The sequence below is a fragment of the Brassica oleracea genome, chromosome C5 (genome assembly GCF_000695525.1).
Source record: "Brassica oleracea var. oleracea cultivar TO1000 chromosome C5, BOL, whole genome shotgun sequence".
Taxonomy (NCBI): Eukaryota; Viridiplantae; Streptophyta; class Magnoliopsida; order Brassicales; family Brassicaceae; genus Brassica; species Brassica oleracea.
Window position 1 is genome coordinate 38,991,124 of NC_027752.1, and position 15,488 is coordinate 39,006,611.

At 35.3% G+C, this 15,488-nt stretch overlaps 3 protein-coding genes, 1 long non-coding RNA gene and 1 pseudogene across 4 annotated transcripts; 1 reads left to right on the top strand and 4 right to left on the bottom strand.

The window, feature by feature from the left end:
• Nucleotides 1–99: 99 nt before the first annotated feature.
• LOC106296114 (phosphatidylcholine:diacylglycerol cholinephosphotransferase 1-like) lies at nt 100–2,898 on the bottom strand. The gene is made up of 3 exons (XM_013732172.1): nt 2,214–2,898; nt 1,500–1,637; nt 100–978 (listed from the first exon to the last, which is right to left on the bottom strand). The coding sequence occupies exons 1-3, from the start codon at nt 2,595–2,597 to the stop codon at nt 649–651; spliced, it is 852 nt and encodes a 283-aa protein (XP_013587626.1). The 5' UTR covers nt 2,598–2,898; the 3' UTR covers nt 100–648.
• Nucleotides 2,899–5,632: 2,734 nt separating this feature from the next.
• On the top strand, nt 5,633–6,950 carry LOC106296150 (protein LURP-one-related 12-like). Its single transcript, XM_013732220.1, has 2 exons — nt 5,633–5,993; nt 6,289–6,950. The coding sequence occupies exons 1-2, from the start codon at nt 5,730–5,732 to the stop codon at nt 6,682–6,684; spliced, it is 660 nt and encodes a 219-aa protein (XP_013587674.1). The 5' UTR covers nt 5,633–5,729; the 3' UTR covers nt 6,685–6,950.
• Nucleotides 6,730–9,480, bottom strand: LOC106292278 (glucan endo-1,3-beta-glucosidase 14-like). The gene is made up of 4 exons (XM_013727881.1): nt 9,473–9,480; nt 8,819–9,320; nt 8,319–8,636; nt 6,730–7,983 (listed from the first exon to the last, which is right to left on the bottom strand). The coding sequence occupies exons 1-4, from the start codon at nt 9,478–9,480 to the stop codon at nt 7,609–7,611; spliced, it is 1,203 nt and encodes a 400-aa protein (XP_013583335.1). The 3' UTR covers nt 6,730–7,608.
• A 312-nt stretch (nt 9,481–9,792) lies between these two features.
• LOC106296151 overlaps nt 9,793–15,488 on the bottom strand; it is an 8,052-nt pseudogene continuing 2,356 nt past the window's right edge.
• On the bottom strand, nt 11,391–11,919 carry LOC106296152. The gene is made up of 3 exons (XR_001261158.1): nt 11,814–11,919; nt 11,700–11,722; nt 11,391–11,584 (listed from the first exon to the last, which is right to left on the bottom strand). It is a non-coding gene; the product is annotated as an uncharacterized LOC106296152 (long non-coding RNA).

A 15,488-nucleotide genomic window follows, 5' to 3' on the forward strand; every position in this document is an offset into this window, starting at 1 on the left:
CTTGTGCCACCCAACCGCAGATGCGTGGTTCGGTATTTAATAGTATGTTAGTATACATGTAGTAACTGAAATGTCACTCAATGATTTTTATTTAATTATAAAAGAGCTTGATACTTAAAATATCTGACTCTCTTTAGCCACCGACTATTTAGAAATGTTAACATGTTGATCTATTTATTAGTTGAACTAACATACATTAGGGAAACTTCTGAACAACAAAAAGACCGTAAATAAAGTATGATCTATTGCTTTCCGTGGACCAAACTATTAATGAATAATAATCATGGATCGGTGTACCTGTCCCGTTAATTTATACGAAATCCACTTCACCTACCAATGGAAAACAAGACACATGCTCACTAAACATAGTGAAGAAGTACATTCAAAGTTCACTAAGTGGTAGAGCCAATGAGTTTTGGCAGTCTCACCTCACCTTTAACTCCTAACATTGACTTGAATGAAATAGTTGTAGAAAGACCATAAGAAACTCCTATAACTTCGCAAAAACGTACAGGTTTAGTTAGGTTAAACTGCTATCTAATCCTTTTCAGTCAGAATCATCGGAAAGAAAATAAATTTAATTCATTGGACATCAATTAAATTTAATATATGTTCAAGTTCAACTAAACATTTAAAAAGAAAACAAAATTAATTGACTAGCGAGTCTTTAGAAATCAAACTAAAACCATTGCCTAAATTGTGTCTTTTGCTCATCATCTCTTCGTACTTCCCGGCCAACGAGTCAAAGAGAATCCCAGCGCCAACTCCGACCGCAAGATCGATGGTGTAATGTCCTCTCGTCCCGAGCAGCCTTATCGATTGTAATACATTGAGGATGTCAAAAAGCATTGCTAGTCTCAACCTCTGCATTCTCCTCATGTCTAAGGATGCTATCATCGAACCGGCGACGTGACCCGAGTAGAAAAGGAAGAATGAGACGTTTCCCACAGGAAAATCGACTCCTGATCCTAAAAACTCCTGTAAAAAAGTCAAATAATTATTGATGCTTTTGACACTTTTTAATACAACATGTTAACAGCAACGAGACATAGTAATGCCTAATTATGATGATACTACTAATTAACTAACTTAACCCCCGCAAGTTAAAGAAGTAAATACAAACCACTACAATTGCCCTCTCGTTGCTTATAATCAAATTACTGCTTTTATTTCAAATTAAATACTATCGTTTTCAATATACTAGTACTGTATTTGACATCATACTAAATAACTTAACCCTATTCAAAATGAACATAAAATTCATAAACTAATTGTTTTGTGAGATATTAATCTTTAATTAGAGTCCAGGTTATCAAAACATTTGGGTATATATTCATATAAAGTTACAACCTGTTTCCTATACGGTAGTGGCCAAGGGAGAAAATCAGACGCCCAACAATATTTGGCGACTTTACATAATTCATCTATTTTGTTACAACATCATTTAGTTATTATAATCTATATTTTTCATAGAGAGAGTGAGATGTAAAGATTGGGACCTGAGGGAGAGGGAGCTGAGTAGAGTAACCAAGAATACCGCGACAAGTAAACATGAAGCAAGCCGAGATGGTGGCTCGTGGTCTTCCTTCCATCAACCATGTCCATACAATATACGTAGTTTGCATCCCTACGAACACCTGTCTCCCACCACCATCCAAACAAAAGTTTTAAATAGTTAAAAAGTACAAAAGTCAAATCTATCCAATCTCTTCGCATTGCATGTGATCACGTCTCCATATCACCCATGTGTTACTTTTTAATGGGTTTTAACTTTAAAGTTATAAAGCATTCTATTATACTACTATAGTGCAACTATTTCGTTATAAAGAAACAAACAAACAAAATGGCAGTTGTTAAAAAGAAGATTAGACTTAACTACTAAACAAAGCGATTACATTAAATACATTTGTGTCCACTAGTTTATCTACTAACACCATTATTCCACTCTTAGGAAATTTCATTGCATGTTGATGTTTACAGTTGACAGCAAAATTCCAGCTGGAGAATTAATCACCTCACAAAATAAAGGAAAAGATCTGAGATTTGTTCCCATCACTACCACAATTTAATTTATTTGACTAATTCAATAATTTATTACTTACGATTTAAATGATAAAGAAAAAAAAACAAAAAGTTAGGTGAGGCATGAGGAATTGATGATAAATCATTTAATAGTTGTTTTAACCCCTAAGTTAATCTCTCTCTCTGCATACCGTGTTTAGTGCGGCTAAAACGGTGTTAAGACCCGGTGAATTTGCCAAGACGCTGTTCAGAGAGCGCGTGGCCACAAACCCAACATCGAACGGCTCAGACCTCGCGGGAATCATCTGAAGCGTATACTCGACGCCCATGAAGAACAGAACTCCAACCGCGAACACACACGGTATCCAATGGACTCTCGCCACGTAGATAGCGTCACGCGCCGTCCATGTCATAAACGACGCCTTTCCTCCTCCATTGGCGTAGCCGTCGTCTGTTTTCTTAACAATGTTGTTCTCCATTGATGGGACGGTTCCGTCAAAGGCGACGTCGTTAGAGTGATGTCCGTTAAGAGAGTTAGATCTGCGACGGAGAGGGACGCCAGTTTCAGTTGACATAAGCGTCAGAGATGGGTTATATAAGAGGCAGAGATTTCGAAGGAGGTATTGTTTTATATTTTGTGAACTGTGGAAGGAAGATTGTTTGGTCTACAAAAATTCATACGAAAACGATGAGTATTGAGTTTCGAGAGCTACGTTTACGCAAAGTCTTTGCCTTATTATTTTTTTCTCTGTTTTCTCTCTTTGTTGGGCTTTACTTTACTTTTGTACCAACATGTTGTTAAGTTCTTTTTATATGTTAAGTTTGATATTTTAGACGACCAAATGAAATGTTCCCTAATTTTTATATGTCAAGTTTGATATTTTAGACGACCAAAAGAATTGTTCCCTAATTTTTATAATAAATATTGTTGTAAAGTAAATTTTTTGATACAAAATAATTATTGTTATAGAATTTTAATGCAAAATTTATCGATTTTCTATGCTTTATAAATATTTATATTTTCCATTTTATTTTTGATTGGTCAAAAATATGATTAAATGTATACTTAATGATATTTTATTTGGAAAATATACAAAATCTGTGTAAACAAATTTAAAATGACACTTAAAATAAAATGAAGAGATTATAGATATAAGACTATGAGATTCTCTCGTTACTAAAATAATTATAGTTTTCAGACAAAAACATGTTAGTGGTGTGTGTATGCATATTAAGTGCTAACAATGTGTATATACTCTAATTCAAGATTATGGAGAATATCAAGAGATTTGATGCTTCGTTGTATGCATCAGACATTAGTTTATTCAACTGAGTATTATATTTTATTTTTTGGGCGCAATCATCTTTGACGCTTTTTTAAGATAAGTATTGAAAAAAAAAGATTTAAGTTTTTTTAGTTCTCCAAACCGCGAAAGCCTCTGATTAATCATCTAGTATCGACAATAAATAAGTCTAAGAATTTTATATAAAAGTTAGATACTCACATTATCTAATCACACATATAAATAAATCTAAATGGTAGATTTCAAACTTAAAACGTTTGCTGTCAAAAAAAAAAAAAACTTAAAACGTTTAGAATCTTTCTGGAACCCACCGTACCACCCAAAATCATATCGGTGGTTTAGAGGGTGTTATTGAATTGAGTTATTTTATAGAATTGAGTGGAATTTAAATCCATACCTAAATTCAGTGTTATTGGATTGAGTATTTGGTAAATAAAATTTAAATCCATTGAAAACCAATGTTATTCGATATTTTTTAAATTTAATTAGAATTCAGTTATGGTGAATTTTAATGGAATTCAATGTATCTTTTTAACTAAAACAAATCCTATTTTTTTTATCAATACTTTGAAAAAAACGAGACTTGGATATCTTTTCCATCAAAGTACTTGCATACTTAAATTCCAATACTTATTCCAATTACCCAATTCGGGACTAAGTATTGAACTTCCACAATGTAGTAAACGAAAACATAGAAGACGTTTATAGTAGGTATGCATATAAACATAATCGGTTATAGAATAAACTCTGAAATTTAGTTGTATAGAAGAATTTTAAATTTTATAGATTCATACAGATTTAAGATAATTATTTAAATTCTCAAAGGTATACAAAATGTAAATCATGTAATTGTCTACATATTAACGAAACTCAAGGCGATGGTGATTTTGTATGTTTTTCACACAAACTAGACTACTACGTGCCTGTCTAATCACTCAATCAGACGGGTTTGTCTAAAATGGTCTATGCTTGGATTTGGGCCATTGTTGATGTTTCTTTGATTCATTATTTCTTAACTTTAATAAAAAGTATCGACGTACAAATAGATCTCACAATAATATAGATTCTGATTTAGAATTATGCACTCACCACATCCATCAATTTCCAGTTTCTTTTTTTTTTCTCAGTAAAGACTCAACCATACGTAAAGTGTGCAGTTATTAAGTCATCATTTACAAAGTTACAATAATAAAGCGGCTGTGTGAATAAATAACATATGTCGACTAAAAACACATTAAACAACGTTGTTAAAACTATCCATATACAAACTTGTAATGAACTTTTCTTCTCTTTTTTAGCACATCTTGTTATGAACATTCGTTATTTTTATGGTACTGCATATTATGGTCTCACAATATATATACTTGGTGATTCTCCCATGGTCATGAACGTGCGACATTATAATTAATTAATATTTACTTTGCTTTTAAATAAATTTACAATTTATATGTATAATTTATATTATTTTAATTAGACATATGATTTTGGGTATGTTATATCTAGTCAGTTTGGTTGTATTTTGAATCAACAATCAATTTGTTTATCACTTGGGTATATTGAATTGCAAATAAAACTATAATATATTATTATAAATATAGTTAATTTTTATTAAATTTTTATTTGCATTTAGATTGATTATTTTCTTAGATATGTAAATATATTTTGGTAAGATTATATATAACGTAATATATATTGTGCTTAGAATAATATTATAGATATATATATATATATTTAACTAGCATAAAAAGTAAAGACCAATTTACTTATTTTTAAATAACTTTAAATTAAATTTATGATAAATTTAAATTTAATATAATATCAAAACTTTGTTTGTTAATCTAATTGGATGGTGTAAAAAATTATTCAGTTTTCAATTGGAATTCAGTTTGAGATACCAATAAAAATATTATATCTAAGTGTTAAAGTTCATATAAAATATGTAGAAAAATAATATTTTTATATAAAGAATAAGAAATATTTTAACTAGTTTTAAATTGATCATAATAATTTTATATTTAATACTGAATATTAAAAGAGACATGTAAACAATAATTTTATATTTAATACTGAATATTAAAAGAGACATGTAAACACATCTAGAATATGATTTGAATTTAGTCAAAAAAAAAATGCCAAGCCATCCCATGTTATCAAATAATAAAAAATTTACATATATACGACTTTTAATTTCTGCCCAATAGGCTTTCGGAAGGAGACTAATATAAATAGTAATAGATATTTTATCGTCAAAATAAATATACGCGTCACGCGCGTCTGTGTATGTGTATAAATAGAATCCTTGGGAAGGAGGAGGAGAGAGTGTCCATATCATAATCATTCGTTAATCAAATTGCAAAATCTAACTTCCGCACACCCACAAAGGCCACACACCAAATAAAAAAAATGGAATTAGTTGAAGAGAAGAAGGCTCCAAAAGAAGAAAAGAAGATGGGAGAAAGAAGAGTTGTGGTGGACAAAGCTTATCTATACGATGAAGACAAACCACTTACCGTCTGCAAAACATCTCTCTTCCACACCGGCGATGGTTTCACCGCCTACGACTGTAACGGCGATATCATCTTTAGGGTCGATTCCTACGGTAGAGATAACGACGAGTTGGTCCTCATGGACGCCACCGGAAAGTGTCTCCTCACCGTTAAACGCAAGGTTAAAAACCATTTAATTAACTACTATAAAATTATTATATTAAGTTGATCCATATATCGTCTCTCTCTGGTGGATTATATAATTGTAAAGAAGTTTTATTGAATGTGTATCGTTTCTTGTTCTTGATAATCTTGAATTATTGGTCTAACTTCGATGAATATTATTATTTTTGGTTAGAAAAGGATCTAAAAGAATTGTTTTGAGCTACACAGAATCTAATAAACTATTCGTTTTAGTCGAGTTCTGAGTCAGTCGCTATACCAGTTACTGAGTTAACTCGTTTTTTAATGAACAGAGACCTACTCTGCATCAGAGGTGGGAAGGTTTTCTCGGGGAGAGATCGGAGGGTCAGAAACCGATCTTCAGCGTTCGGAGATCGTCGATAATCGGGCGGTGCACGATGGAAGTAGAAGTATACGACGGAAGCGGAGAAGAGTACACCATAGACGGCGACTTCTCCTTACGAAGCTGTCTCATATACGACACGGAGAAGCGAACCGTGGCTGAGATCAAACGCAAAGTGGACATGTCAACGAACGTGATGCTTGGACGAGATGTGTTCGCTCTCGAGATCAAACCCGGTTTCGACGGCGCTTTCGCGATGGGTTTGGTCCTCGTGCTTGACCAGATCAACGGTGATGATCCCGTTGAGATTGGTGATGAACAAGTACACCCTTTTGTCGAGGATTAGTTTCTCTCTATCTCTCACTTTCACCTCGTCAAGTCTTTGTTCAGGTTTTAAACCAATCGAATCTAATCTTTGGGTTTTGTCAAATCTTTGGATTTGGACATTTGAGGTTGTTTGTATGTCAGTCATTAATGTTGTTACGTTACATAATATATAGTCTATGTCTCGTGAACTTTGTTGACTATATGTTGATGTTACAAAGTTCTTGTCTTCTTTTTAATTCATGTATACATGCATTATATCAGAAATTGTTCAAAAAACTTTTTAGATCTCGAGAGTTTCAATTGCGTCGTAAAAAATTAACAATTTGATCATGTGTTGTATAAACTTATAAGCTTAATTAATATATGGTGTTGGCTGCAATACCGACCTATCGACGTATACTAACTAATCTTTACTAAACCACGTAACGTGTAATGTACATATGTGTAGGCAAGTGGAATTTTTATACATAAGTCTAGTGATTCGTGAATATATATTACTATTTGTAGGTGTCAGTTGACATAAGATCAGAGAGTGCCTAAGTTTATTAAATCATAAATAGAAGGTGGACGAATAAAGATTCGATAAAATAATTACTAACATGGGAATCTAATAAAGAGAGAAGATATATCTTGACTACTTGCTCCCACTGGCCACTATAAATATATATGATTCGTTATCGTAATCAAAATTTTCATGCTTTCGTAAGTGCACAATTAGTTATATAGAGATACTTGCACGTAGCCATAATCCTTACACTATGAATAAACACATGCACATGTAATTACAGTAAGTTCTTATATTAACACTGAAAAGTTAGGAGGTATATCGAAAAAATCAAGAATTTACGGGGTTTAAAAATAATACATCTCTCTAAACCAAAGGGGTTAATTAGAATTTTTTTTTTTGGTTATCGTTAATTATAAATCTTTGAAAACATAACTCTCACGACAAGGGTAACAAACGGTGAAGAACTAGAAACATGAAAACAAAAGCCGAAACAAGAGCGTTCAAGGACGTCCCAAATCGAGACCGTGTGGCAGAAGAGTACTTGAGTCCGGTGAAACCAATGTCGTAGGCAATACTACCGTCAGGTTTAAAAAGGCCGAAGTTTCTCTCGGAAGTGGGACCCGGTTTCAGATTCTCGTTGAATAGTGCAAACACGTAAGCTCTCGCCACCATGTCTGGTCTGTACGGCGTGCCTTTTCGCTTATTCAGCCGTTTTCTCAGATTCCGATTATATGTTATCGCGTTCTTCACCGTCGCTCCGGCTTCATCTGCGTCCCCTTTTGATGCCCATCCGGTCTCTGAAACAATGACCTGCATACATAATAGAATGATTAAATCGAGTTCACAAGTCTTGTTTTGATAACGTTAGTCTTGTTATCAAAAAGAATTTGCGTTTGACATTTACATTTATAAATAAAAGTTGTGTTAAACATTTAAACAGAAACAAAAAAAAATAGTCAAAGCCTCGAAGGTTTACATAGTGTTTGTGTGTGCCTTTACGTTTACATTTTATGCCAGTGTATCTACTTTCAAAATACAAGATTAAATTAACTAGAAAAATAAATGAGTTGTTACTATGAAAACATGGCATTTTTAAGCAATCCCAAATATAAGTTAAATATGTATAGTTATAAGAAATACTTTACCGGCACTTTTGGGAAGCCAGCTTTCTCGAGAGCAGCATAAGAAGCATCAACCATAGCATCGAACATGTTATCGTAACGAAGCTTAGTTTTGGCGTCATAGATGCCATCGCTGTGCTCGAAGAGGGCGTAGTTGAGGTCAATATGGCTCGGATCCGATTTATAAGCTAGAAAAGGGTATGCGTTAATGTAGAACGGTGACCCTATCTGCCAGAAAAACGCTAACAACGGCTTCATAAACGGCACCACATCATCCCTAAACGTGCAAGCCGACGGTGGATACGAGTTCGCAAACACAGCCTCCGAGTGTGGACTCGACACCTATAAAAAGCAAATAAGCAAGTTCGAGACTATAAAAGATATGTAGGACCACAAAAATCCTAATTGAAAATCATGAAATATAAAAACGATAATATAAAATTAGAAAACGTTTAAATTTTTGTTCCAAGAAGATAAAGACTTTAACTTGTTTGGTTTAAGTACAAGATTATAATGTAACGTACCTCGACCCTAGTGTGAAGTCCAAGACGACGAAGAGCGGAGTAAACATTCTTGGCCGCAGGTAAGAGAACTTCCCAAAGCTCTACAGTGGTGCCACCTAAAATCTCGTTTCCCACAGCTATACCGCTAATTTTAGTACCGCTACGTATGAAAGGCTCGACGTTTTCTTTAACCCAATTCATTGCTCGGTCTTCTCCAACACTAATGTCCTTGAGAAACTCATTGCCTAAGCCAACAATGATCTCGATCTCTGTGTTACGAAATGCTGTGAGGACGGAGTGATCAGCGTCGTAGATACGTATGTTTCTGATCTTTGCTGCTTTAAGGAGAGTTACTACTGCGAGAGGAGACGGGAGATTATCCGCTATGCGACCGTAGTTTACACCGTATGTACCGATGAATGCTACGGCCGTTTGCGAAGAGAAGATAGAGGAGACAAAGAGAAGCGAGAGAAATAAAGAAGAGCAAACCATGCATGAATGTTTCATTTTTGAATGATTTATGCTTTAAACAGTGCACTTAATATGGAAACAAGAAGAGTTTATACTACTATGTGTTGTCCATTAATAGTAAGATTCTAAACTTTTGTCACGGGGACCATGCAAAAGGAAGGAATCAAGGTAAGTTGTGGGTCTTTCTTTGCATTAGATTCTTACTTTACCATTAGATTCTTACTTTACCTTCAAAGTAAAACTGTTTTTACTTTTTGCTCTCAATCTTCTTCTTGCTTTCTCCTTTTTTTTAAGGCAAACTTGTCACCATTGTTTGACTTCAGATAAAGATTGGACTAAAATCAAAACTACTTTTGAAGATCAACCAGTCTGCTGATCTTTGATCTGAGTTATCTTATAACATTGGTTATCCATGAAAAAAAAAAGTAAAAAGGAAACTAAAGTTTGCAACAGTAGAATAAGCATAGGAATTGCTATAGTTTTACAGAAGAGTTAATTAAGTATCCTCAAGATAGTCTGTTACATCCCAAGAGAATATGCATACACATAATGCACCCTCAATAGTCAATATACAAAAAGAGAGCATGAAAGGAAAACGTAAAACAGATACTTCAATGGATTTAATAGAGAAACAACTGACTTACAGTTTGATAAGCTTACAGAAGCAGGGCAGTGCAAGGCTATTGAATAGCTTCTGCTCCTGACGTTGTCTTTCTCCTCTGACACCATGTCGTCTGCCTTCTCAATTTCACCAAAGCTATCCTTAACATTTAAATTCTCGTTCTCCTTTGGATGAGTCATTTCAGAATCTTCTTCTTGCACATTAGAGTTTTCCACTCCTCCCTCTGGTTTCTCACCTTCATCTGTATCTTTCTTTGACCCTGAAGATTTAGTTCGACCTCGTTTCTTGAGTGGCTCTTTATCTGGTAAAGGGAGTTGACTTAGTCTTCTCACTGATCCTTGCAGATCTCCTCCTAGGTATTCCCACTAGTGGTCCAATCAAACTCTGCGATCGCAGGGCTTCCAGGGTGTGACTTGAGGTACTGCTCCAGCTGCTTTCTATTACTGAACTCCTCACCCGTTGGAGAAACAAACACAATCTCTGTTTTTTTCGCTTTGTTGGGGAAAAACTGCAAAAAGAGAAAAAGAAGTAAAACCTTTTGACTTCACTAGCAAGTTAGAAGGATGTTCGAGAGTAAATTGCTAAAGACGACCCCATAATGTGGCTTTAAACAGGCATTACAAGAAACGTCTTAACATCCATCAGAACAGAGAAGAAAAAGTAGATGAAACAAATGAAAAATGTGTGTGTGTGTTTTTTTAATGTCACGTCTAATAGCATTTAAATTCACCCAATCAATATCTATACTAACAATTCTCTACCAATAGCTACCTTCTTGTTCAGGCCTTTAAAGGGCATAGAAGAGTAAAGACAAAGAAAAATTACTTGTTTCGTACGTAAGTACATGATATTGGTAAATTGCATTTCACATTATACATCCTCAAATTCTAGGGCCTTTGCGATGAGAATTCGAAGAATGAAAGGAAACTTGTTATTGTTGATACTCTCAACGCACGATATTCTCGACGAGATAAAAGAAAGCTAGAGTACTCCTTGCAAAATAGATTGTATCTTTACAAAGAAGAAAGCTCAATATATAAACTACGTAACTAGATCATAACCTTAAAACGATTCATAATTATCCAACATAAATAAAATAAAGAAAAGGAAAACAAAGCTCTTAACTCGGCTAACGCCTTAGAGCACCATTAACCTTAGCACCCCTAATGGGGTTCTTAATCACTTTTTTTTTGTAATAAATGGATGTTAAGTACTTAATTTAAGAAACCTCTAAATTGTTGTCCTCCAATGCAAACATCTTATTTAGGGGTTCTTAAAAAAAATTAAACATTGAAACACAAAACATTTCAAGCACACTCTGCAAAAGTTCATAAGAATACAAGTAAGACCATCGTAGTCATGACAAGAGACATGAATCATAAAGAGTAGAAGTATTTCAAGACACACAACATTAAGATAAGAAGTGGATACCTTGCACAAGACCAATAATAGCAAAAGCTCCTAGTACCAGCAACAATAACGGCTTGAACAAGACCAAGTTGATCAGTCTCTCGATGTAAAAGTCTCAGCAGCCCATAGGAAGTCATACCTCCACTGCACTGTATTGTGTAATTACTGCTTCATAAAAGTTGTTGTCCTCAGACCATTTCGTCCACACTTTTCTTCTAATAAGAGCTTCGGCAGGTTCATTACCTGATAATGTACCAGGCACTGGATGGTTGTTGAATGACCTACTGCAAGAGAATAAACGACCACAATAATTAGGTAGAGAGTGTTAATTTAAAAACTTGATCCCTATCACATTTGTGTTTCAAACAAAATCATGCCTCTGCACTGGATCACACCCACCTCCTCTATATCGACTGTTTTCTCTGCTAAAAACAAACAAAAAGGGGATGAACGCTCCAGTTTTCAAAATATGAGATCTAACGATCTTACAACCTCTACCAAAGTCATGCTTACCTTTATGAAGCATTGATGCAGCTGTAGAGCGTTCAAAGGAGGTCAATCAACTTCATTGAGTTCCGAGATTCCCTACAAGTACAAATTTACACATCATGTACAAAGGAGAACCTGCGTACACAAACAGATGCATGTCAAAAAGACATTCAGTTTAACCAGACGCTGACAATGTGCGATCTAAAATCAACAAACTTTCCAATGATTTTGGTCCCAGAAACCCAATGCCCCCACATGCTCGTGGTGATCTCCCCAATACGTTATCCGATGCTCCCAACCTTGGCAATTTCAGGTTTTGAGTAGGATGCTCAGCATCAGATGCACCATCTAACTGAACAAAATCAGAGAACTAGAAATCATGGATCAATAAGCCTAAGCCCCATCAGATACTTTCTTTTCTTCTATCCACTGAGTTTCCTACAAAATTGAGGCAATTCAGCTCTGAGATACCAGAAATAAATACCAAACTGCATTACAATGAAGGAGGAAAATACACAAACAGTTGCGAAGTAAAAAAGCTTGAGGAACATTAACTATTACTACACTTTTCAAATTCAAGAAGAGAGAAAGAGGACAAACCATATGCGATACGAAATCCGGAAGCAAAAGTGCTTCACTGATCTTCCTATCCCGGAAAAGTCCCTTGACAAGACTACAGAATGTTTGCATATCCGGACTGACACCTTTCTTCGTCATCTCCGAGAACAACCGAAAAGCGAACATATTATACGTGCTACCGTAGCTAACCAACGTGGCAGACTGGTAGAGTAAAGGTACATATAAAAGAGGAAATGTATGTATATTGATAGTAAGCTCGATAAGTACAACAATGAAGATCTCTATCACCTGAGAATCTCAACTACTCTATCACCTGAGTAGACTCAGCTCATCGCTAAGAATCATCAATGTACTTAATCGCTAAAGATCTAACAACCATGTCAATGACTATTTATACTCCTTTGTTTGTTCTTCAAGTCTGTAACCGTAAACCTTCTGCTTCCACTAGAGTCTTTTAATCCACTTCTTTCCCTTTCTTCCTCTTGTAAGTATATTTGAACCTATCAGAGACAAAGTTGCAACCTCTTCAAGAAGCGTAAGAGCCATCTCCAACCTCTTAGCTTTAATAAGATTATCAATCAGAAGCCTATATACAGAAACAAACGGGGCAGCATCATCCTTCGCTGTTGATCCATGATAACGAATTGAATCCACAAAGCTAGGGTTTATGCAGTGACGAGAAAAGAGGATCCGGCGACGAGAGAGGTAGGAGAGCCCGAAGGCAGTCAGAGACAGCCTGAAACGAGGTCCGAGCAGGTCGTGACACAACTCCGTCGGAGGTCTCCGGCTTCGAGACGTGTGATCGAGAAAAGAGAGAGCGGCATCGGACGATTTCGTCGAGAGAGAGAAAGAACGGTGATTGTTTGACACGTGTTACATAAGCAACGCTTCTTGTGAAGCTTAATTAAGACCAACCGCAACGGAGGTCCCTCACGGGTCCGTGGCCCAAATCCTTAGCTTTTTTACAATTAAAAAATTGTGAATTGGGCTCAGCTTTAGACGGATCCGTACGGATCAGTCCGTAAATAAGGCTTCGAAGGATCAAGTCCTTACTGCACGTGGCGTCTGATGGTTGGCCCGGCGATATGTTGTGTTGGGTTATGTCGAGAAAAAAAAACATTCGCGACCGAATGTTAGAAAAAAAAATCAGAGCTCTCGACGAAAGGCGATTTCTCTCCATCTTCGATTTCTCTCCATCGTCGATCTTCAAAGGTAAATAAACTAATTCTGTGGTAGATTTAAGGATATGTTAGCTTCCATGTTGTTCTCGTCTCCCTCTATGCTTCGTATTTCCTTTGAATCGATTTGGGGATTTCTTCCATTTATGGTTTCAAAAATTTTGGGGTTTTGAAATTGTTATCAAATCGTTTTCAAATCGTTTTCAATTGGGGATCTTTTGGTTTGTAGTTAGGGTTTCAATCGATTTAGTTAGCTGGAAAACTCATCACTTGTTTTCGGTTTCAATTTGGTTTTCGTTTTCGGTTTCAATCGATGTAGTTAGGGTTTCAATTCGTTTTTGGTTTCAAAACGTATCTGTATGGTTTCCTGTGGCTTACTCTCTAAACAAAAGATTCTAGAACGTTTACTTGCCAAAAAAGATCCTCTCTCCGAGATGGAAGAATCTCTTAAACTGAAACTCATGACTGAGATGTTATGATGATATTTAAGGTATTAGGTTAGTTACATGTAGTTACATAATTAGATGTAGTTTCTATTTGTATCACATGTCGTATTACTTTATTTATTTGCTAACTCTTGTCTTTTGTTTTCTTTCAGGTGTAGCTGTTGGACATGTGAACCTAGTCACGGGTTCTGAAAGTGTTTTGTCGGTTGGCTGAAGTGAATCCAAGTCACGGGTAGTTCTAAGAAATGTACTATAAGTTTCCCTTCTATCATGTCTTTAGGTAGCTATCTCTTTTGCTTAGTTTCCACCAGTCGGAGTTGTAATCTCTTTTGCTGTAACTCGGAAGTTGCGGATGCTCTTATTATCTCCAGCAACTTGTAATCAACTACTACTGCTTCTCTAAATTCGGTAACTTGTAATGAAATCCTCATGCTTCTCTTATATGCAACTCTTTTTAATCAACAAGTATTGCTTTCCTTATATGCTTGTAGTTGATCATGGTTGTAGTTGATAATGCTTGTAGCTGATCATACATATAAACTCGGTAACTTGTAATGAACCACTCATGCTTCTCTTAGTTACATGTAGTTGATCTTGCTTGTAGTTGAACTTATAGCTGATCATACATATAAATCAACTAGGCGTAGGTCGAGTAGTTGGTCATTCTTGTATCACACTGATAAATCAACAAGTATCACACTTATAAATGTATGACCAACCCAAATCAACCTGTAACTTATAAATAAATTAGTGTGTTAAACTTATAGTTTTAAAACTTGTATCACACTTATAAAACTTATAGAAACCATATTAAAAAATAAAAGTTATACTTAAAAAAAAAAGTTATACACATTTTTATAGGAAAATTAAAACTTATACCTTCTTTGAACTTATAGCTTTAAAAAAAGTTATACTAAATTTAACTTATATATTTAAAAAAAAAAAATTATACTTTATAGGAAAATGTCGACATCTTCATCTGACGAAGTTTTCGAAGAAAGATTTGACGAAGTTTTCGAAGAAATCTTCGAAGATACATTCACCAACATAGTCGAGGCCCAAACCAGTAACCAAAGGAGCCGTGCTTATATTGAACGAAACCGTGAAGAAGGACAAGACCGCTTATGGAATGACTACTTCAGCGAAGATGCGACATTCTCGTCACAAATATTCAGACGCCGCTTTCGCATGAATAAGGATTTATTCTTGCGTATTGTCTATGGGCTATCCGAGAACTTTCCATTCTTTCAGCACAGGAGAGATGCAACCGGGAGGTTCGGTCTTTCTGCACTACAAAAATGTACGACAGCAATTCGTATGCTTGCTTACGGTTCTGCGGCTGACACGGTTGACGAATATCTCCGACTTGGTGAGACCACTGCACTTTCCTGTTTACATAATTTCACTGACGGAATAATACAGTTATTCGGAAATGACTATCTACGACGACCCACACCGGAGGATCTTCAACGACTACTCGATATTGGAGAAAAATG